Consider the following 23,377-nt stretch of genomic DNA (forward strand, 5'->3'; position numbering starts at 1 on the left):
TTATTTAAAGAATACTTTATTAGTTTCTGTAATCAAACCCACATAGATAAGACCTTACATATTTAATACAGTGCATTTACCCCTGTACAAATGACTTTTTTTATGATAAAATACTTCCCATGAAGGATGAAAATAGTTGGACTCATGGCTGTAATCCAAGCTAGTCAGGAGGCTGAGATCTGAGAATCATGGTTCAAAGACAGCCCAGGCAGAAAAGTTGGTGGGACTCATCTCTACTTAACCAGCAAAGCGTCAGAAATAGAGCCGTGGCTCAAGCGATAGAACCCCATCCTTGTGCTAAAAAGCTAAGGGACAGTGCCCAGGCCCTGAGTTCAAGCCCGAAGACTGACTCGTGCAGACACACACACACACACACACACACACACACACACACACACACACACACACACACACAATCAAAAGCATTTCTCATAACTTTTTTTTTTTTTGGCCAGTCCTGGGCCTTGGACTCAGGGCCTGAGCACTGTCCCTGGCTTCCTTTTTTGTTTTTTGCTCAAGGCTAGCACTCTGCCACTTGAGCCACAGCGCCACTTCTGGCCGTTTTCTAGATATGTGGTGCTGGAGATTCGAACCCAGGGCTTCATGTATACAAGTCGAGCTCTCTTGCCACTAGGCCATATTCCCAGCCCCTCTCATAACTTTTATTAAAACAACAAAAATAAAGCTTTTCTTTCATTTTAAATTAGAAATTTCTAGAAGTTTAAATCAGGGGCATTTAAATTAAGTTCCTATGTGTGGTTTTTTTATATGGGAAGATAGCCTGTAGTATTGAAATACCAATTGTCTTAAATTTCTTTGTGGGTTGCTTGCTCACTGTCACATAAAGGGATGGCTGGTCTTCAGCAGTGACCTCCAATCATGAATATCTTTTCTCTGTTGCAGCCCAAAGCACTCAGCAGCTCCCAGTGGACAAAGACGCCCAAGACTTGTGATTGAAGAATGTCCTCTAACTTATGACACACAAACAAACGACATAGCAAAAGAACTGATAGAAAAGGTACTACATATACATACATTTTTCCATAGGATTTTGAGAAGCATTTGATATTTCTTCTTTATCCATTTCTTTTCTTACTTTAAAAAGAGTAGGGCTTCACTGGACACTATGTTAAAAATGAACTATGTACCTTGTGGGTGAGGACAGGAAGGAAAAACTGAGAGAATGGGTGCCATTGTCCAAAAAGAAATATACACATTACCTGGCTTATGTAACTGTAACCCCTCTGTATATCGCCTTTATCATAATGATTTAAAAAATTAAGCAAAAAAAAGAAACAAAGGGGGCTGGGGATATGGCCTAGTGGCAAGAGTGCCTGCCTCATATACATGAGGCCCTGGGTTCGATTCCCCAGCACCACATATACAGAAAATGGCCAGAAGTGGCGCTGTGGCTCAAGTGGCAGAGTGCTAGCCTTGAGCAAAAAGAAGCCAGGGACAGTGCTCAGGCCCTGAGTCCAAGGCCCAGGACTGGCAAAAAAAAAAAAAAAGAAACAAAGGAAAAGAATAGGGGTATACCTCTGATGCATGCCTGTAATCCTAGCTATTCAAGAGGCTGAAATCATAGAATCGTGGTTCAAAGCCAGCTCCGGCTCAGTCTATGATACTCTGATCTTCAATTAATCAGAAAAAGTCAGAAAAAATAATTAATTAATGAGAAAAAAAGCCAGGAGTGGAGTTGTAGTGCCTAGTAGACTGCCAAGAAGTGCCAGTCTCAGTCCATGAAACTTTGATCTTCAATTAATCACCAGAAAGCCAGAAGTGGAGTTGTGGCTCAAGTAGTAGGTTGCCAGCCTTAACTAGAAAAAAAAAAAAAAAACAAGATGGCAAACCTTGAGTTTAAATCTCAATACTGGCACAAAAGAGAGAGAGAGAGAGGGAGGGAGGGAGGGAGAGAGAGAGAAAGAACAATATATGATAGTATACCAGAATTCAGGCAGGACTTGTACCAAATTATACAGAGTTTAAAACATAAAATGAGGGACAATGAAACAGAGAAGATATATCAGAAAAAAAATAGTCACATGGAAGGACTGGGGGCATGGATCAAGTGGTAAAGTGCCTGCCAAACAAACAGGAGGCCCTGAGTTTAAGCCCAGGACTATTACTACTACTACTAATAATAATAATAATAATGTTAATAATAATAATAATCATCATCATCATCATCATAAATAGGACAAGGTGAGGTGGCTCCTGTCTATATCTCAACAGTCAAAAGGATTGAGGCTCTAGGTCAGCATGGGAAAACAGTTAATGAGATCCCATCTCAACCAATAGCTATTGTAGTTCATACCTATCATCCCAGATACAAAGGAAGCATAAATAGGAGGATCATAATCTAGATCAGCCACAGCAAAATGTGAGACCCATAGCAAAATGGCTAGAGCAAAAAGGGCTAGGGGTATGGCTTAAGTCGTAAAGTGCCTTAGTAAGTACCAGGCCCTGAGTACAAACCCCATACTGACACACACACAATTTTTTTTTTGTTTGGAGGGAAATCTGCAATAAAGGTGACTTATGGAAGCTCCATTTTCAAAATATATAGGAAATGAATGTAAATACATGAAAGTGATATCCTGTCTGTATGTGTGTCTATCTGTCCTGGGCTCTGTCTCTGAGCTTTTTTGTTCAAGGCTAGCACTACTACTTGAGCCACAGCTCCACTTCTGGCTTTCTGGTGGTTAATTGGAGAATCTCAATGGACTTTCCCGCCCTGGCTGGCTTTGAACAGAAATCCTCAGATCTCAACCTCCTGAGTAATTAGGATTGCAGACGTGAGCCCCCAGTGCCCAGCCAGTGGTTAATTGGAGAGTGTCATGGACTTTCCCGCCCTGGTTGGCCTTGAACAGAAATCCTCAGATCTCCACTTCCTGAGTAATTAGGATTGCAGACGTGAGCCACCAGTGCCCAGCCAGATATCCTATCTTAAATGGACAGGCAGAGTCCATAGACAACAGATCCAAAAGGAAACAAATAATAAGGTTGACATAATAATAGCCTGACATCAACCTAACAACGTTTGAAATATAAATAAAAGTTTAACCCCAAATTTGAGACCCTATCTCAAAAATAACAAACAAAAATCAGGGCCGGGGGTCTGGCTCAGCATGAAGAGTGTCTGTTTAGCAAGTGCGAGACCAAGTACAAACCCCAGCACATTTAAAATGTTTAAATGAATAAGGTAGAAAAAACTGTACAATGTAAGTTAACTGAAACTTAAATGACAAGTAGAACACTAGATATATCTAGATATAGATTGATTAAAGCTAGAAAATGCATATTTATAAAGATTCTCAAGTTGGTAGAATTTTAATAATGAAGGCTTTTTATTTATTAGTTGCATTGACCTAAGTCTTTAGCGTACAGCCAAAAACTTAAGGCAATTCCTTTAAGGTAAAACTGTTGAAAGTGTGACCATGACTCAAGTGGTAGGGGATCAGTCTTGAAGAAGAAAACTAAGAGACATTTCCCATGCCCTGATTCAAGCTTCAGTACCAACCCCCCCACACACAAACATGCACATACACACACGTACACACACATGCTAAAACAAAGAAAAACTATTATAAGCACTGATGACTCATGTCTGTAATCCTAGCTACGCAAGAGTCTGAGATCTGAGGATCAAGGTTTGAAGCCAGCCTGTGCAGAAATGTCCTGGAGACTCTTCTCTCTAATTAACCAGCGTAAAACCAAAGTCTGGAGTGAAGGTGTGGCTCAAGTGATAGAATGCTAGCCTTGAACAAAAAAGCCAAGCAAGAACTCAAGGTCCTATTACACACACACACACACACACACACACACACACACACACACACACCCCTGTGAAATAAGCCAGATATGGTAATCCCATCTGTAATTCCAGCTCTAAGGAGACTGAGGCAGGAGAAGGAGCTCTAGTTCAAGGACAGCCTAGACTAAAAATAAGACCCTGTCTTAAAACAAAAAGAGAAAAAAAATGAAAAAATTGTGAGATTTATTCACTTACTCTGTTGTTGCTTTCAAGCTTTAAAGAACCATGTGTGGGGCTGGGGATATGGCCTAGTGGCAAGAGTGCTTGCCTCGTATACTTGAAGCTCTGGGTTCGATTCCCCAGCATCACATATATAGAAAATGGCCAGAAGTGGCGCTGTGACTCAAGTGGCAGAGTGCTAGCCTTGAGCAAAGAGAAGCCAGGGACAGTGCTCAGGCCCTGAGTCCAAGGCCCAGGACTGGCAAAAAAAAAAAGAACCATGTGTGTATAATTATCTGTAGTTTTTATACAGCCAGTACAAGCAATTAATAATATTTAATTTTGAAGTCAGCATTCAATAAGCATCTTTAGAAAGGGTCTTTGAAACTAGATTTGTATAAACAAAATACACATACTGTTTACTACTACTATCCTGGGAAATGTTTTTCTGGGAATAAATCCACTCCAGACATCTTCTTTTGCAAACAAAAATGTAGCTACTAATTTAGCCTAACTAAATCACCCTCAGACTTTATTTTGTATTTGCTTCCTGGATACAGTTAAAGATCTGCCTCAACAGGAAAGAATTGTTATTTCAGCAATTAGAGGGATGGGGTTATCTTATGGAGAGAAAAACTTCAGGAAACAGCACATAAAATCTTTGAACCATACCCTGGTGTGAATAAGAACAATAGATGAATGCCAGATATTTTTGAATGGCGGCCTTGTTTAAAGAGGGTTGTTTTTGTATTGTTGTTGTTTTTTAAGGTGTGTGTGTGTGTGTGTGTGTGTGTGTGTGTGTGTGTGTTTTCTTAGTGTCAGGACTGGTGCTTGAATTCAGGCCTTCGTGTCCTTGCTTGGCTTTATCATTCAAGGCTGCTCTATCACTTGAGCCACGCCTCCACTTCCAGCCTTTACTGGTTAATTGGACATAAGAGTCTCACAGATTTGTCTCCCCTTGCTGGCTTTGAGCTAGGATCATCAAATATGAACCTCCTGAGTAGTTAGGATTACAGATGTGAGCCACTGGTATCTGGCTGGGCGATGCTCTTGATTTTTCTTCAGCTCTTCCTGGCTTTTTTTTTTTTTCATTCTAATTATAGATGATTCCATTTACAACCTCCATCAAAACTCTTTCTTACTATCCCAGGTAACATTTAAAATACTTAATTAAGCCGGGCACTTGTGGTTCATGCCTGTAATCCTAGCTATTCAGGAGGCTGCGATCTGAGGATCACAGTTCAAAGCCAGCCCTAGCAGCAAAGAGACTCATGAGACTCTTATCTCCATTTAACCACCAGAAAACTAGAAGTGGTGATACAGTAGCCTTAAGCAAAGGAGCTTCAAGGACATCACCCAGGCCATGAGTTCAAACCTATGACTTACTGAAAAAAGAAAAAAGAAAATACTTGAAGTATTTGAGAGTGACCATACAGAAAACATTTCTACTTCTTCAATTTAACTTATTTAACAAATACTTACAGATCACCTGTAATTTGAAGTACTACAATACAAAGATAAATAAGATACAATTCCTGCCCTAAAAAGAACCACCAACCAAACACACAAAAAAAAGAATTAGACATAAATAGAAATTTTATTTATTTCTATTGACAGTCCTGGGGCTTGAATTCAGGGCCTGAGCACTGTTCCTGGCTTCTTTTTTCTCAAGGCTAGCACTCTGCCTCTTGATCCACAGCTCCACTTCCAGTTTTTTCTGTGTTGCTGAGAATCGAACCCAGGGCTTCATGCATGCTAGGCAAACAATCATTCTACCGCTAAACCACATTCCCAGCCCCCCTAAATAGAATTTTTAAATGAAGGAGAAGCAGAGAGGAAAATATATTTACAGTCTACATTCAAACAAACCTAAATCTTACAAATATGTCAGTCCCAAAAGTTCTGAATATGAAAATAATCACTTTAAGAGAATGTGCTTCAAGTGATAGAGCATCTGCCTAGCAAGTTCTGAGAACTGAGTTCAAACTCCAAAAATGAGAGGCCCAGGAGCTAGTGGCTCGTGCCTGTAATCCTAGTAACTCAGGAGGCTGAGATCTGAGGGTTATAGTTCAATGCCAGTGGGGCAGAAATATCCTTGAGACTCTGATCTCCAAGAGAAGGAAGAAGGGAGCAAGGGGGAGAGGGAGAGAGGGAAAGAAAAAAAAACACTCTTAATATCTTAAATCATTTCACTGGCATTACATCATCTGTTCCACAATTTCTATGCTTTTTCATTAACAGGAATGATTTTCTTATATGTATCTTAGACCAGATAAAAGACATCAATATTAAGTTGTAACATATGAAGATGAGAAAGTTTCATTGGAGCTGTGCTCTGAATTAAGCTTATATTTTATGTGTTTTTAGGGTGGTTTTTGGGTTTTTTTGTCTTTGTATTTTTGCTTTTTTTTTTTTTTCAACTGAGACTGGGACTCCCAAATCACTATTGATGCTTTATGCTCATTGGCAGGTGCCCTACCACCTGAACTATGCCTCCAACCCCTGTGTTTTTGCTTTTAAATTAATGTCTCCCCTAATTATAAAGATGTATTTGTTAGTGTTATTTTGGAGGAGTTCTATAATAGTTCTTAACTTTGTTCCAACTGGAAAGATCATGTATAAAATTCTGAATTCTTCCCAAATGTAGCTTTCTAGGAAAAAAGATTGCTGTTTTTATAATTTCTGAAGTATATTTCTGACAAGACAGAATGACATTGAGACATACTCTTAAAGACCAGTGTTATTTTTGAGGTGATTAGTTTATGGATGTCACCTTAGTTACTGGTCAATTTATTCTCTTCTAATGGTTTCCTCAACAAAGCTAATGTTTAACTGATAAATTCATCTTCCTAAATAGAGTGAACATTCTGTTCTGCCACTCTTTGTAAACCTCAGATTAATGTTGCTGCTAAAAGAGGAATGAGATTTGTTGGATTCATATCCCAGCATGCTCCGCCATCTAAATACTGTAATGGGACCAGCCATGATGGAGACATAGAACCAGTGCTGCGTGTGAAACACAGTTCAGATGAAAACTGCAGAAGCTGGAATGAAGGAAACTTAAGCCGGCATTCATCTAAAAGCAAAATTGAGGAAGAACCTCACCACGAAAGCCTACAGTATCAAATCGAACAAAATGGCAGCCCCAGCTCCCCTAAACCCAAAACTGGAGAAGGTAATAGACAAGAAAGAAAGTGAATACATTCTTAGATTAAGTTTAGCCAAATTCATTTTCTGGAAGTTTTTGAAAGGAAATTTGAGGCCAAGTAAATCTCTAAAGATGATAAGGACAAAGTGAACTAACATCAACTTGTGGGTTTTTTTTTTATTCTTATATCTGAAATATTACAGAGCAGTGTTTCAGACACTAGGTCCCTCTACCAGGTCCTGTAACTTTGTGTTGAAGATCAGTTTCTGAAACTCCCTTCCTAAATGGAGGGTTGTGCATTTGCCAAAGAGAGCTGAATTGATGACAAAGAAAACTGTTGTAATTTATTTATGTCCTTGTAAACAGTGTGGGCGAATTCTAGCTTGGGCCTTGTCCATTTTGTGGTTGGTTTTCACCTCTGAAATTAATTGGTTTTTCATTCATCATCAACTAGAATATGAAAATGGTACAACATGATGAAACAATTACTATAACAATAGTGCCTTCAACCTAAAATAACTTTAAAATATAGTTTTGTTCTTCTTTGCTAACTTGCAAGTTTTCCCATGAAACTGAAATTATTTGTTGACTGTTCAAGGGTTTCTGATACCTTTATAGACATGCTTTGTGAAAAGCACTCCCAAAGAAAATCAAAGACGCCATATAGTTTTAACAGCACAGAGTCCAGCTGGAGTCCAATGATGCCTCCTTTTCTTTATACAAAAGCAAAAAAGAAGCCAGGGACAGTGCTCAGGCCCTGAGTTCAAGCCCCAGGGCTGGCAAAAACAAAACAACAACACAAAGTACCCAGTGCCTAACAGAAAATAAACTCTAGAAATCTAACGGCTATTAACTAAGCCTTTGCTCCAACATCCTGTACAAGACAGTGGTCCACCTGACCCTATGAATACAATCTACTGAAGAATCAATATTTCCAACTGGACCACACCTACCATCACACTCCCCTGTCTCACCAGTTCCTTAACTAACAACCACCTTGCTTTTCCTGTGATATGAAAATCATAAAAAGTAATAGTGAGCAACAGTCACTAGAGTGGAAATCAAAGAGCTATTCCCTATTTTCTACCCATATCTGCCTTTAAACTCCATGCTGGTTCCCACCCTGAGTTGCATCAAAGCAAGTGTCTACTTCTAGTCTTTTTTTTTTTTTTTTTTTTTTTTGCCAGTTCTGGGCCTTGGACTCAGGGCTTGAGCACTGTCCCTGGCTTCTTTTTGCTCAAGGCTAGCACTCTGCCACTTGAGCCACAGCGCCACTTCTGGCCATTTTCTGTATATGTGGTGCTGGGGAATCGAACTCAGGGCTTCAAGTATAGGAGGCAAGCACTCTTGCCACTAGGCCATACTTCTAGTCTTTTAAGTCCTAAATTCAATATACTCCTTAATTACATTCTCCCTAATAACAGTTCTGTTATAGTCCCTGTTGAATAATGAAGAGGATCATGGGAGTATATAAAAGACCTGTTAGAGTATCTAGTGAAATCTGTGAATCCAAATACTTAAAGTTCTTGAGATCCCATCTCAACTAATAGGATAGGCAGACTGTGTATGATGGAATATGCATGTCTTCCCAGATCTTCAGGAAGCAAAATAGGCACGAAACAGTTCATAGCAGTGTGGACATAAACATGAAACCCCATTTCAAAATAACTAAAGCAAAAAGGGCTGGGGTCATGGGTGAAATAGTAATGTATCTGCCTTTGAGTAATGAAATTATAATGATCCCCTTTTCCTCCTTCTGAATGCCTCTCTCCAGATAACAAGTTGTATACAGTCTTCAATGTTTTTGATGATGATTCCACCTGCTGGACCTATCAAGAAGGCATCCTGTCAATGAAAATGACAAGAAAAGGAGCCATCATCAGTACACTTGATGCTGATTGGCTAGAATTAACTACCTTTTATTATAAACAAGGCTTGTCTCTCATTGATTCTTTTGTATGCTGGGAAGCATCCAAAGGTATGTTTCATGTTAATGATATATTTATATCTAAAGAATTTGGACTTGACTAGGAATGTGATGTAGTGGCAGAGTGCTTACCTAGCATATATGAAGCCCTGGGCTCTATTCCTCAGTACCACATACACAGAAAAAGCCAGAAATGGTGCTGTGGCTCAAGTGGTAGAGTGCTTACCTTGAGCAAAGAAAGAAATAAGAAATAGTAGGGGGAAAAAAGGGAAGGAGGAAAGGAAGGAGGGAGTGAGCCAGAAAGAGGAGGAGGAGAAAGAGAGAAAAGAAGAAGAAAGGGAAGGAGGAGGAGGAAGAAGAAGAAGCAGAAAAGGAGGAATCCCACAGTATCTAGACTCGGGATTTATTTATTTCTGCTGTTAGTTTTGTTTCCTACCACTGCAGCTTAGTACTTTTAAATACCATCTATTTGGATATTAGTTCTCTCTCTCTCTCTCTCTCTCGCTCGCTCACTCGCTCTCTCTCCATCCCCACCCTCCTTTCTCTCTCTCCTCTCCTCTCCTCCCTACTCCCCCCAAAAAGTTAAACTTGGATCCATTTCCATTTTTCTTCTGTGATGAACTGCCTAAGGAGATGCATCTTTTCACCATCTCTCAGGCATCCCTGCCTTCCGCCATGCCTGATGAAAATAAAATGAGCCACAGCAGTTACCAGCCAAAGACACTGTGAGGCTTTTGTTCCTCCAGCTTTAGAACTACTGAGAAAGCCCTGGAGAGGCTTTCCTCTCTCCTCCTCCCTGGAATGCCTCATTAGACATTTAACACTGCTGACCAACCGTGCCAAGCCCCTACTGGGCCGCCTCAGTCTGTGGGGTCCTGCCACTGGGTGTGTTATTGGGACTTCCCCGGAAGAATGCAAGGAAATAGTGAGCAATGTCTGTGTGGCTGAGAGAAGCCAGTTGGAGGAAGCAGGGCTGAATTGGTCACTTTGTTTCCCTATGTTTGATGCTTGACATCTAAAACACATGAGGAAACAATGTATATTTTGTTCTGTCTTGCTTCTGTCCTCATCCCAAATATGACCAAGAGTTTGAAAGTATAAAATCTGACTTGACATTATTCAGAAATTTAACTATATGATGTCACAAATCACAATGAATAAAATACTTTCCTCCAAGAAGCGGGCCGGGGTGGGGGGAGGGTGAGAGAGAGAGAAAGAAAGAGAAAGAGAGAGAGAGACTTCTTTTTTTCTGTTGTTTTGTTTTTCTCTACCAGTCCTGGAGTTAGCACTCTACCACTTGAGCCATAGCACCACTTCTGGATTTTTCTGTTTATGTGGTGCTGAGGAATCAAGCCCAGGGCTTCATGCATGCAAGGCAAGCACTCTACCACTAAGCCATATTCCTAGCCCATGTACTTTTTTTTTTTAAGGATGTACTTCATCGAGGTCCTGAAGTACAAGTTAGAAGATCTGTGAACCTCTCCTACTCACTCAGTAGTCTTTTCTGGATTTTTGTTGTTGATTTTCTTTTCAGTACTAGGCTTGAACTCAAGGCCTGTGCACTGTCCCTGAACTGTTTTGTTCAAGACTAGCATACTACCACTTGAGCCACACCTCCACTTCTGGCTTTTTGGTGGCTAGTTGGAGATAAGAGTCTCATGGACTTTCCTACTGGGCTGGCTTTGAACCGTGATCCTCAGATCTCAGCCTCCTGAGTACCTAGGATTACAGACATGAGCCATTGGTGCCTAGCTGACTTTTCTGTTTTGAAAAGCTCCTGAAACACACACACACACACACACACACACACGCACACACACAAACACAAACACATGCACGCACACATGCACATACATTGAGGTTCCTATACTTCACCTACAGACTGACAAACCGCTGTCAACGTCAAAACAGTCCCTCCCTACCTTAGTCTGCCACATTGTAGGGCTAAGTTTTGATTGTTTATTTATTATTTTCAGGTTTCTTCCCTTGATACTCATTTCAGATCATCTCAGTGAGGTGTGGGAGAGTAATGACATTGAATCATGTCTGTCTTCATCACCCAGATAAACATGTTTGGCACATGGTTTATATCTTTGCTACTGTCAGGGAATTGTTAGCATGTGGCTTCAGGGCAACATGAAGATGTCCAAATGTATCTATGTCATTCCAAAATTAAGAAAAGTGTCATGGCCTTGTTTGGTGGCTTATGACCATAATGCGATTATCCTCCTTTTACATAAGAGGAAATTGAGGCCTACAGGTATTAAATAACATGTGAGTAACTACAAAGTGGTGCTGCCACCCCAGTGACATGTGTGTTCTCCATCATCATGCCAAGGAGCTGTGCTGCAATTCACATTTATTTCTTTAGTTCGTTAGTTTTGATGCTGGCAGTGAGGCTAGAACTCAGGGCCTCACATTCTTGCTTAGCTTTTCCACTCAAGTGGTGCTCCACGCTTTGAGCCACACTTCCACTTCTGGCTTTCTACTGGTTAATTGAAGCTTAACCAGTCGCAAAGTCTTTCCTGCCTGGGTTGGTTTTAAAGCTGCAATCCTCAGATCTCAGTCTCCTGAATAGCTAGGATTACAATCGGGAACCACCAGCACCAGGGTTGATTTGCATTTTTAAAGCACATCATTGGTATCACTTTTGGAAATGGATTTCAGAGGGCAAGAGTGGTTGTGGGGGGCTGGTAGGAGATGGCTCCCCTGTCCTGAGAGAGATGGTGATGGACATGGAGAGAAGATGGGCTGAGGTTCATTCCCAGATAGACTGTGCATGAAAGACAGGAAGAGTGCAACTTTGTACCTGCCTGCCTTCCACATCAGAGATGTCCTGGGTCCACCCACAGGTCAGTTTAATAGCAAAAATAACATATGGACCAAAAATGCTAACGTGAGATATTACTGTTCCTCACATTTACAGGGATGTCCAGGTTGTACCTAGGCAAAGTTAATGTGCAAAGATGGCATGTCCAAGCTGAGTGCCAGTGACTCACGCCTGTGAGCCTAGCAACTTGGGAAGTTAAGATCTGAGAACTGAGGTTCAAAGCCAGCCCAAACAGGAAAATCCACAGGACTCTTATCTCCAAATAACCAGCAAAAAGCAGAACTGTGGCTCAAATGGTAGAGCACCAGCCTTGAGTGAAAAATCTAAGGGACAGAGTACAAGCCCTGAGTTCAAGCCCCAGTACTGGTGTGCACATGTGCACACACACACACACACACACACACACGTTCAGATGAGTAAAACACTCCCCAGGAATCCTTCAAGCTTGAGCATTTTAACCAGAGTTCAGGTATCTTCAGTATATTCAGCCTTGTGCCAAGGACTATAAAGCCACACTTCACAGGATAAACCTCTTCCCAGAATGTCAGTGTGCTTTAGGATGGAGGGGAGAAAGGGAGGGAGCAGAACAGTTTAAGTTTAGATCAGATGAATATTTTTAGTTTTAAGTTTTGTTTCTATTTTATAGTACTAGAGATTGGATCAAGATGTTGCTGGTAATGAACAATCACTTTTCCAGACCCTTTTCTTCCTTCCTTCCTCCCTCCCTCCCTCCTTCCCTCCCTTCTTCTCTTCCTTTCTTCCCTCCTTCCTTTCTTTTTTTTAATGTATTGAGACTTTTTTTAAACTTAGCTTCATAAATTGCCTAAACTGGCCTCAAACTTGTGATCTTCCTGATTCAGTCTCCCAGACAGTCTCCCAAATATATTTGAAAAGAATGGATCAAGACAGACATTAGACTTTAAAGAAAACCACCCAGTCTCTACCTTGAGATTACCCTTCAGAAACTGAAGTACACTTTGATACTAGTTTGGTAGTACTGGGCTTAAATTAAAAAAAAAAAAAAACCACTTGGGAAGCAATGAGTCAGGCTAGGTAGGCCTTGTGACTTTTTCATAGCATTTGTAGAGCACCTAGTGGTGACTCTGTTCTGGGCAGGAGGGGGCGCCCTGTGTCTTGGCATACCTACAACCTGGTTTCAGCACACCTGTGGACCAAGGCACATTGGTTGGGAAACTCTGGGTTATGAAATGTGAACTGGTGTTAAATAGGTTATTTTTCTGAATTACCACTTCACTCTGTTGCCTGGGATATTTAACATCCAGTTGAGTCAAACATCTCCCAGGAATCCTTCCAGCCTGAGCTGAGCAACCCGATTACCCTTTCTCACAAGACCTTGACCCTTCCTGCTGCCCATTCTGTTAGGAGAATGTCTCAAGAGACATAAGGAAAAAAAAAAAAAAAGACATAAGGAATTCTCTCCTTTGGAATTCTCAGACTTGGTGACTCTGGAGTCTAGTATGGATCCTGGAAGAGCCTGTGAGGGGCCCTAAGAAATTCTAAAGCAAAAATGAGAGATTGTTTTGTTTGTATATGTACAACATATACATAGTAAAGGTCTCCCTGACCATTTGCAGTCTGTATCTCTCCTGGATGTCCCTTCGCTGGATAAGTTCTGCCTGTGCTTAAGACTAGAGTTCAACTACAAGTTGAATTCTACAATGTACTCTTCTGTAACTGACTTCTTTTGTTCAACAAATTAGCTCTGAAATTCATCCACATTATTGCATAATGGTGAGCCTCTTTCTCATTTTCTTTAATTCCTGGGTGGTATCATATTGAATGAATTGGTTACACTTTGTTTTATACTTTAAAAGTTTAGGAAGAGTCATAAACTGCTTTGCTAAATGGCAAAAAAATTAATACATAACCTAAAAAATAAGAAAATTGAGGGAAGGTGGGGTTGGGAGGGATGGGTGAGAATGTTGAGAGAGGTGACATTGATCAAGAAGCATTGTATTCAAAAACTGCTTTGGTGAATGGCAACTCCCTTGTATAACTACTCAAAGATAAAGTCTGGGAATGGAGCTTAGTGATAGAGTGCTTGCCTAGCATGCGTGAAGCCCTGGGTTCGATTCCTCAGTACCACATAAACAGAAAAAGCTGGAAGTAGCGCTGTGGCTCAAGTGATAGAGTGCTAGCCTTGAGCAAAAAGAGCTCAAAGACAATGCCCAGGCCCTGAGTTCAAGCCCTAGGACTGGCAAAAAAAAAATAAAAATAAAAAGTACTAGTGCACTGCAATATCGACATCAAGAAAATAAAGCCTGAGGTTTTCACAGTATAGAATCCCAAAGGAAACAGGCAAATTTTAATTAACTAATCATTGCAGTACATAGCCTAAGAAATGTCTTGGAATATACACAATTTTAAAAGCAATCAGATTTGATTCTACTGGCGACTTTGGCATGAGACTGGATAAGAACATGTAAAGAAATGGAACATAGAGTATAAGCAGAAAACCAGTTCTGGCTGGTGTGCTTAGGAACACACTGAAAACTGTAAATTCTTTGTGGCATTCTGCCCTAAACATGAGTGATGTGAAAAGGAAGAGAGGAGGGTGAGGAGGAAGAGGAGGAAAGAGGAGGAGGAGGAGGGGGAGGGGGAGGGGGACGAAGAGGAGGGGGAGGAGGACAGGGAGGAGGGGGAGGAGGAGGAGGAGGGAAGGGGGAGGAGAGGGGGAGGAGGAGGAGGAGGAGGAGGTTGTTTTGCCTTTATCATGTTTTAACATTTAAAATATCATTGGAGACTGGGAGTGTGGCTTAGTGGTAGACTGCTTGGCTAGCGTGTATGAATACCTGGGTTCAATTCCTCAGTACCACATAAGGAAAAAGCCAGAAGTTGCACTGTGGCCCAAGTGGTAGAGTGCTAACCTAAGCAAAAAGAAGCCAGGGACAGTGCTCAGGCTCTGAGTTCTGCCAAACACACACACACACACACACACACACACACACACACACACACACACACACACACACACACAAATTATATATTGGGAATTTTGTTTTGTTTTGTTTTTGCCAGTCCTGGGGCTTGAACTCAGGGCCTGAGCACTGTCCCTGGCTTCTTTTTGCTCAAGGCTAGCACTCTACAACTTGAGCCACAGCAACATTTCTGGCTTTTTGTGTTTATGTGGTACTGAGGAATCGAACCCAGGGCTTCATACATGCTAGGCAAGCACTCTACCACTATACCACATTCCCAGCCCCTAACAACAATTTCTTAAATCATGTTTAAATACCCATGTACATGGGAAAAGAATGTTTCTTTTGCAAAGTAGGAAACAAAGGAATTTCCATGGGCTTCTTTAGACACGATGGGTATTGTCAGTTATGAATGGAAATATCAGAGAGGGCCTCCAGGAACACTTCCTTCCCAGCAGGAATTCTTTTGACAATGACTTTTACTTAGGGTCTTCCTGTCACTGTTCATTTTGGTGGGCTTGAGGGGGATTTTGCGGGGGAGGGGGAAGGTATTAATGTATCTCTGAGGTAAAGAATTGTTCTGTTTATATTCTTTAAAGATTTTACCTCATACTCATTTTAAACTCATCCCTATAATTCCAAGGATTCACATTTTATGTTACTTCTTTTAATGGTATAATTAATGTGCATATACAATACATATCCAAAAACAAAATGAATTCACAGTGAAGAACATTTCTTTCTCTTTTCTTTTTTCTTTTTTTGCCAGTACTGGGGCTTGAACTCGGGGCCTGGGCGCTATCCCTGAGCTTCTTTTGCTCAAGGCTAGCACTCTACCACTAAGCCACATTCCCAGCCCTGAAGAACATTTCATGTGCTTTTAGGTTGATTTTTCCATTTGCTTCTTACTGTATCTTATTACTTCATCTTATTTCTGCTATTGCAGTTTTATGTATATAGTTTGTCAATTCAATGATATATAAAACTGTCTTTACTTTCAGGTGAGTAAAAGAAAATAAATTCCTGCACAGAAATTTTTTAACTCAGGCAAAACCAATATTTTGTTTTGTGTTATGGGCATTGGACAGGGGCCTCATGCATGCTAAGCCAGTGCTCTACCACTGAGCTTTATCACAATCCCTCAGGACCAACATTTTCAACTGATTTGTTTTCCATATTCTATAAGGTCATTTTAAGGATTCAAATGATTTTTAGAAACGTATAGTATTTACAATTCTTTTTTATCGTATCCTTTTAGGGGACCATTTGCCTAAATCTTTGGAAGGATTTTTTATCTATGAAGAGGAAGGTTCTGGAGTTCCAGGTTCTAACAGGAAAGGGAATGATGCTATTGTAGTAGAACAATGGACCGTCATTGAGGTGAGCTACAGTTACTTTTATGTTCCATTTTCCACATGAATCTTCATTGCCTGGCACATGCAATATCTTTAAACGTAGATTTTTCCAGTCTTTGGAATCTCATCACAAACTCGCGAGCAAACTTCTTTCCTGGACTTCACCCAGTGTTAAAGGGAATATGCTTTGCCCACTGACCATCATAAGATAGCAGAAGAATTGTCTGTACCTGGATAGCAATAGGTTCCCCCCAAATTAGAATTCTGGCCCTAAACAAAGTCCTCTGGCACTAAGCGTCTCTCTACAAAGTGTCATGAAAACTGATTAAAAGTAGAAAGAGAGAAAGGAAGTAAGAAAGGGAGGGACAAAGGGAGGAAGGGAGAGAGACAGAGAAAGGAAGGAAAGAGGGAAGGCAGGGTGGGACCGGGGGAGGGAAGGAGGGAGGAAAGACAGAAGGAAAGAAAGGAAGGAAGGGAGGCAAATTCAGTCATTCAATTCATATTTTATTTCCTGGCAACCATCATGAGTGACTTCTTTTAAATCTTATAAATTGAATTCCAAAGAAAAGACTCCAAAAGAAATATTCTGGCCAGGCCAAATGTGCACATATAGCCGTGTCCCTCATAATCAGAGATGGTATTGCTGCTGCTGCTGCTGTGCACTGTGGATTCAGATGTCAGCTGTCTGGTCTGACACAGACTAGAGAGACACAGCTCCTTTTCAAACTGGGAACTGAGTGGGGAAGTCAGAGAGGGGATAGGAGAGGATCTCCAAGTGAAAACAAACTTCAAGTGAGTCAAGAGAACTCTCTGTACTCCCTGTCCCCAACTCTGGTTTTTATGTTTTGTTTTGTTTTGTTTCTTTTTGAACGGGGGAGGGGAAGGAGGGGTCTAGGATTTGAAATTAAGGTTTCACACTTGCTAGGTATCACTCTACCATTTGAGCCATGCCCCAACCATGTTTTCATGCAAGCCCTCACAATAATTTTGGGCCTAGGCTGGCCTGTACCCAGACACCTACCCTATAGTTAGGATGATAATATAGCACATCAACACAGTTTTTGTTTTTGTTTTCTGGTCAGCCCTGGGGCTTGAGCTCAGGGCCTGGGTATTGTCCCTGAACTTGTTTTGCTCCAGGCTAATGCTTCACCACTTTTAGCCACAGCACCACTTCCAGTTTTCTGGTGGATAATTGGAGATGAGAGTCTCATGGGACTGGGAATGTGGCTTGGTGGGAGAGTATTTGCCTACCATACATGAAGCCCTGGGTTCCATTCCTCAGTACCATGTAAACAGAAAAAGCCAGAAGCTGTGCTGTGGCTCAAATGGTAAAGTGCTAGCCTTGAGCAAAAAGAAGCTCAAGGATAGTGCCCAGATTCAATCAAGTCTCATGGACTTTCCTGCCCAGGCTGGCTTTGAATCAGGACCCTCAGACCTCAGCCTCCTGAGTATCTAGGATAAAGGCATGAGCAACCTGCACTTGGCTAACATCCAGCTTTTTTGTCCAGATGAGGTCTCAATAACTGGGCTTGCTTAGAACTTAGATTGTCCCAATCTCCACTTCCTGAATTGCTGGGATTACAGGTGTGAGCCATGGTGCCAGGCCACATCCCTTAATCTTGTCTTCACTTTACGACCCTACCGCCAGTGTTTTCAAAGGTCTGCTCTGTTAACTTCATTGAAATGCTCCCACAACTGACCATTTTACATCCACTGCCCCAAAACAAAGAAAGTCCCAAATACTCCTCTTTTCTCAGTGATCTGGATTTTGTTCCATGGTTAGAAGGCAGCAAAGGCAGAAAATGAAGTCCTAAAAACTGTACTTGAGGGGCTGGGAGTATGGCCTAGTGGCAAGAGTGCTTGCCTAGTATACATGAAGCCCTGGGTTTGATTCCCCAGCACCACATATATAGAAAATGGCCAGAAGTGGCGCTGTGGCTCAAGTGGCAGAGTGCTAGCCTTGAGCAAAAGGAAGCCAGGGACAGTGCTCAGGCCCTGAGTCCAAGGCCCAGGACTGGTAAAAAAAAAAACAAAACAAAACAAAACAAAACTGTACTTGATGAAGAATGAACTCTTTTATGCTTATTACTTGCATCGCTGCTTGTCTTTGCCATCAGACTGTGAGCTTTTGTGCTTATCCGTGCAGGGCTGTGAGATCAAAACTGACTACGGCCCTCTCCTGCATACTCTGGCTGAATTTGGATGGCTTCTGACAAATGTGCTGCCTACACCGATACTGAGACATGACAGGTGATGTGAAAGTACCCAGATCTACTCTCATTTCAGTGTAAAACCTAAGTCCACTCCTGAGATAATCCAGTTGAACCAATGCAGATTGAAAATTTACACAGACACTGCTTTTGATATCATGGATCCTGGGAATGACAACTGTTCACAGAGAGGTACAGTTAGATCTCTGCACCACATATGCAAATTCTGCCTTCACCTCAGCACCCCAATCTTAGAACAGCCAGTAGGGCCTGAAGCAACCAGGAGGAGGAGAAGCGAATCTGCCTCTACCTCCCCTCTAGTGTGGCAGATTAACTTGAAGTATAGACTCCTTTGCTGTTTCTATTAAACTACATGCCTACATTAGAACAAATATTCCAACCCTGCATGTGTACTAACTTGCCTTGCCCTTTTCTCCCTTTTCTATCTTGCCTGGAAAGAAAAAACTGGAGTTCTCACACTTGTATTTGCTTTGGAGAAGCCAGTGACTTCTTCTGTGTGCAATGCTTTGCTGTCCTTTCAACCCAGATGTTCCCTCTACCCGAGTTGGCACCCAGTAAATGATTGACTGCCAAGGCTGTCCTGCCTGGGCCAGCCCGACCTGAGCAGGACAAAGTGGCAGGGCGCCATCAAGGAGCCTTGGCTTTTGCCACTCATCGTGGCTCCACATTCTAATTGACTTCCCATGGCAGTGAAAAGCGACTCCTTCCAGATCTCACCTGCCCTCCTCTGATCTTCCCATCACAGACTATAAACACCTGTGACAGGCAGGGCTTCAGAGCAAACACACCTCCATAACAGGGAGAGAGCTCAAGGAGGATACTGGGTGAACACACTCAAGCTTAAAGAACCAAACCCAGCCAGGCACCGGTGGCTCACACCTATAATCCTAGCTACTCAGTAGGCTGAGATCTGAGAATTATGGTTCAAAGCCAGCCTGTGCGAGAAAATCTGTGAGACTCTTATCTCCAATGAAGCACCAAATAAGCTGGAAGTGGAGCTGTGGCTCTCAAGTGTAGAGTGCTAGCCTTGAGAAAAAAGCTCAGGGACTTTGTCCAGGCCCTGAGTTCAAGCTCCAGGACAAGGAAGGAAGGGAGGGAGGGAAGGAGGGAGGGAAGGAGGGAGGGAGGGAGGGAGAGAGGGAGGGAGGGAGGGAGGGAGGGAGAGAGGGAGGGAGGGAGGGAGGGAGGGAGGGAAGGAAGGAAGATGGATAAAGTAAAAAAGTGATTGATCTTCTCACAAGATTGTTCTCAAATGGAATGGCAACTCCCTGAAGCATTTTTTCCCAACCTTTTCTATAGGTGACATACCTGTCAAAGTATGTCACAATCCAGAAATCATTCTCAGCATGAGGTTCTCAGAGCAGACAATGCACATGTCCTAGAGAGCCTGTGAAAATAATCTCTTCTTACCTCTACCCCAACCCCAACCGTTGAGCTGCCCCACATCTCACTCTCTGGAATGCTTGTGCAATTGCTGTCCAGTCTCTTTTTGGTGGTTGTACTTTGCATTGTCATTTGGTCCCATACAGTTAGAATTACAGACTATCCCGGAAAGTATGAATTCTGAGCCTTCCTATTCCACTTTCCCCAAGAATTGTATTTATTATTCTCTCCCACTCACTCCAGGCTTTTGCCCTCGGGGACTCAAGTGTTTCCCACAGTGATCTGATGATTGGACAGCAAGCCCACTTGATGCTGGACCACACTAGGTCAGGGATGGCTTAGGAAGGAGGACAGGAATGAGCGGGAGGCTGGAACTAAAGAGGCCGCATGTCTACTGTGGAGGGGCAAGGTGGAGTGGCATGGAGCTGTGCTTGACTACCTCATCCAACCAGTAAAGGGTCACAGACTGCACCTAATGGCTTGGACACACACTGGCATGAGGATCAGCTGAGAGCAGAGGGCAAGAAGAGGGGCACCAGGACCTCACCACCATTCAGACTTTCCTGCAGCCCAGATCCTCCAGGGGGGGTGAAGTTGCAGAAGTAGAGCTTTTTGTGCCTGCCAGTGAAGGTTTACTTGTATGTGTAATTGTGTGTGTGTGTGTGTGTGTGTGTGTGTGTGTGTGTGTGTGTGTGTGTACTGAGTCTTGAACTCAGGGATTTGTGTTCTCATTTGGCTTTTTCATTCAGGCTAGCACTCTACCACTTGAGCCATATCTTCACTTGTAGATTTTTGCTGGCTAGTTGGAAATAAAGAGTCTCACAAACTTTCCTCCCCAGGCTGGCTTCAAACTGCAACCCTCAGATCTCAGTCTCCTAAGTAACTAGGATTACAAGCATGAGCCACCAACTCCTGGCCTTTTATATGTAATTAGATGGCAAAGGGGTAGTTGCTCATTAAATATTGCGGTACCAGTGAGAAATTGAACACTATGACCATCTGTCATTTTGAAACTAGATAAAATTATGTACAGTCCACATTATAGAAGTCTATGAAAGTGTTGGGGGGGATGTTTTTTGCCAATCTGATCCTGGGGCTTGAACTCGGGGCCTGGGCATTATCCCTGCTTCTTTGGCTCAAGGCTAGTGCTCTACCATTTGAGCCAAAATCCACTTCTGGCTTTTTCTGAGTAGTTTATTGGAGATAAGAGTCTCATGGACTTTCCTGCCCAGACTGGCTTTCAACTGCAATCCTCAGATCACAGCCTCCTGAGTAGCTAGGATTACACATGTGACCCACTGGCATCTAGCTTGAAAGTGATTTAAAAAAAAAAAACTAGGCCCATATTATGTGTTCTCATAAAATTCTGTGATAATTGATGAGGACTTTTTCCTCTATAATTTTAAAATATATAATATTTTAGGAAAATAACAATATATATTGTTTTGTATATATATACCAAACATACTCCTTTGTTTAAATAGATACAGCTGAGGCCGGACAGCAGAATTCCATGAGACTCTTATCTCCAATAGCCAAGGGCTTGTGTTTTGTTGAGGAGAGTCAGGTTTAGGTATTGTGTAACATATGTAAGTTATTGTGTTAAGGGCTAAATGAGGTAATTTAGTGTACAGGTTCCACAGAAGTATTAAGAAGAGGATTATAGATGTCAAAGCGAAGCAGCTCTCTAGATCCTGAGATTTCAGGCAGCACTACTAAGGAGCAGATCCTTGCTTGAGGCCTCCGTTCCTGATCCTGGCTAGACTGGAGTAGAACATGTATTTGAATGGCAGTTGTGCTTATGCCACAAGTCACACTATAATCCACAGCTTCTACCCTTCTTTCATATACCAGAGGTTGCATAATATTGCTGGGTTTGTTCCTCCATACTTTGTGACTTAGATCCCTCTAAGTTCTTGCAACAGAGGCGATATTGTGTTAGTTATCTTTCAGCACTATGATAATGGACCTAGGAACACAACTTATGGGAAGAAAGATTTCTTTGGGGTCACGGTTCCAGAGTCCATGGTCACTTGGCCCCATTGCCATGGGCTGGTGTTGAGGCAGAGTGTCATGGAGGACAACCTGTGGTGAAGCAAAGCTGCTCACTTCCTCACTTCTGTGGAGGCCAGGATGCAGTGAATGAGAGAGGAGGGGTCCAGAGTCAAGATGTGCCCTTCAGAGGCATGCCCCAGGACCTACTCCCTCCATCTTCCTAACAACCTATCTACCTATGAACCCATCAATACGCTGTCTCCTGACCCAATCACCTCATAATAGTACCACCAGCTGAGTACCAATGCCTCAGCACAGGGGCCTTTAGGGGGACACTTCACATTCAAGCCACTTGTGGTTGTCTCATAATAAGGATTCTTGGTTTTTAAAAAAAAAAAAACTGTTTTATCTTCTGCTTTTCTCATTCTTGTTGAGATTTGCTGTCCGTGTAACAGCCATATGATGGGCTTCACTGTCTCTGGGATATGCGCGAGGGGAGTACCCTGTCAGCCACAGTGTCTTCAATTATAAAGGAAAACTATATATGATTCATCTTGGCTAAAGTAGAGGATAGAAAGTAGAGCTTTCTAGCTCTCACACTAGAATAGGCAGTATGACCTCAGGCAGGTCATTTTATCTCTTAAAAACCGTTTTCTTGTGTCAGGTGCTAGTGGCTTGATGACTGTACTGCTAGCTTCTCAGGAGGCTGAGATCTGAGGATCACAGTTCAAAACCATACCAGATAGGAAAGTCGATGAGACTCTTAACTCCAACTAACCACCAGAAAATCAGAGGTGGCACTGTGGTTCAAAGTGATAGAGAGCTAACCTTGACCAAAATAGCTCAGGGACAGCGCCCAGGCCCTAAGTTTAAGTTTGATGACAGACTAACAACAAAATAGTTCTCCTCTATGGAAAATGGTATGATCGCATCAACTTCAGTGGGCTGTGACTTTGAATAAACAATAGTATCATGCCAAGTACATACACAGAGACTGAGTTCATTTAGCTAACAAAGCATATTAGTAAGTAAGTTTATGTTTATAGTAAGCATATTTTAATTTCATTAAATTAAAATTATTTGGGGGTCCTGATTCTTTAACAGAACCCAAATTCCTAGTAGGTTGAAATCAATTATCCAAACATAAGAACTTGGGCTGTCCTAAATCAGGATGTTTCAGAAAATGTAAATTACCATAGCTCAGTATATCCAAAATCAGCACTGAGGATCACAGAGAGTAAAAGCAACAGAAATAATATATTATGAAAATGTATGCTTACACCTAGAAAAATATCTTGATCTCTCCTGTTTGCAATAGAAGGGGTGCTGTGGCTCAAAGTGCTAGAGCACTAGCCTTGAGTGAAAGAGTTCAAGGAAAGTGCCCAGGCCCTGAGTTCAAGCCCTACAACTGGCAAAAAATTAAAATGAAAAAAATAACAAACTGGACTGGGATATAGCTCACTGGCAAGGCCCTTGCCTAGCAAGTGCAACATCCTGGGTTTGATCTCTAGTAAAAAAAAAGAAAAGACAAAACAATAATAATAATACTTTTGAAATATATGACTTAGAACCATTGCCAAGCAAAACTTCCTTCCC

The 23,377-nt window shown here is 41.9% G+C and overlaps 1 protein-coding gene across 1 annotated transcript in view; it reads left to right on the plus strand.

Moving 5' to 3' along the window:
- Rftn2 (raftlin family member 2) overlaps positions 1-23,377 on the plus strand; it is a 52,541-nt gene that overhangs the window by 15,172 nt on the left and 13,992 nt on the right. Inside the window, exons 3-7 of the mRNA XM_048345031.1 lie at positions 904-1,018; positions 6,869-7,148; positions 8,896-9,099; positions 16,076-16,197; positions 18,319-18,422. Of these exons, the coding sequence (XP_048200988.1) occupies positions 904-1,018; positions 6,869-7,148; positions 8,896-9,099; positions 16,076-16,197; positions 18,319-18,422 (825 nt within the window). The remainder of the gene's footprint in view (positions 1-903; positions 1,019-6,868; positions 7,149-8,895; positions 9,100-16,075; positions 16,198-18,318; positions 18,423-23,377) is intronic.

Source organism: Perognathus longimembris, chromosome 4 (assembly GCF_023159225.1).
Source record: "Perognathus longimembris pacificus isolate PPM17 chromosome 4, ASM2315922v1, whole genome shotgun sequence".
NCBI classification, from domain to species: Eukaryota; Metazoa; Chordata; class Mammalia; order Rodentia; family Heteromyidae; genus Perognathus; species Perognathus longimembris.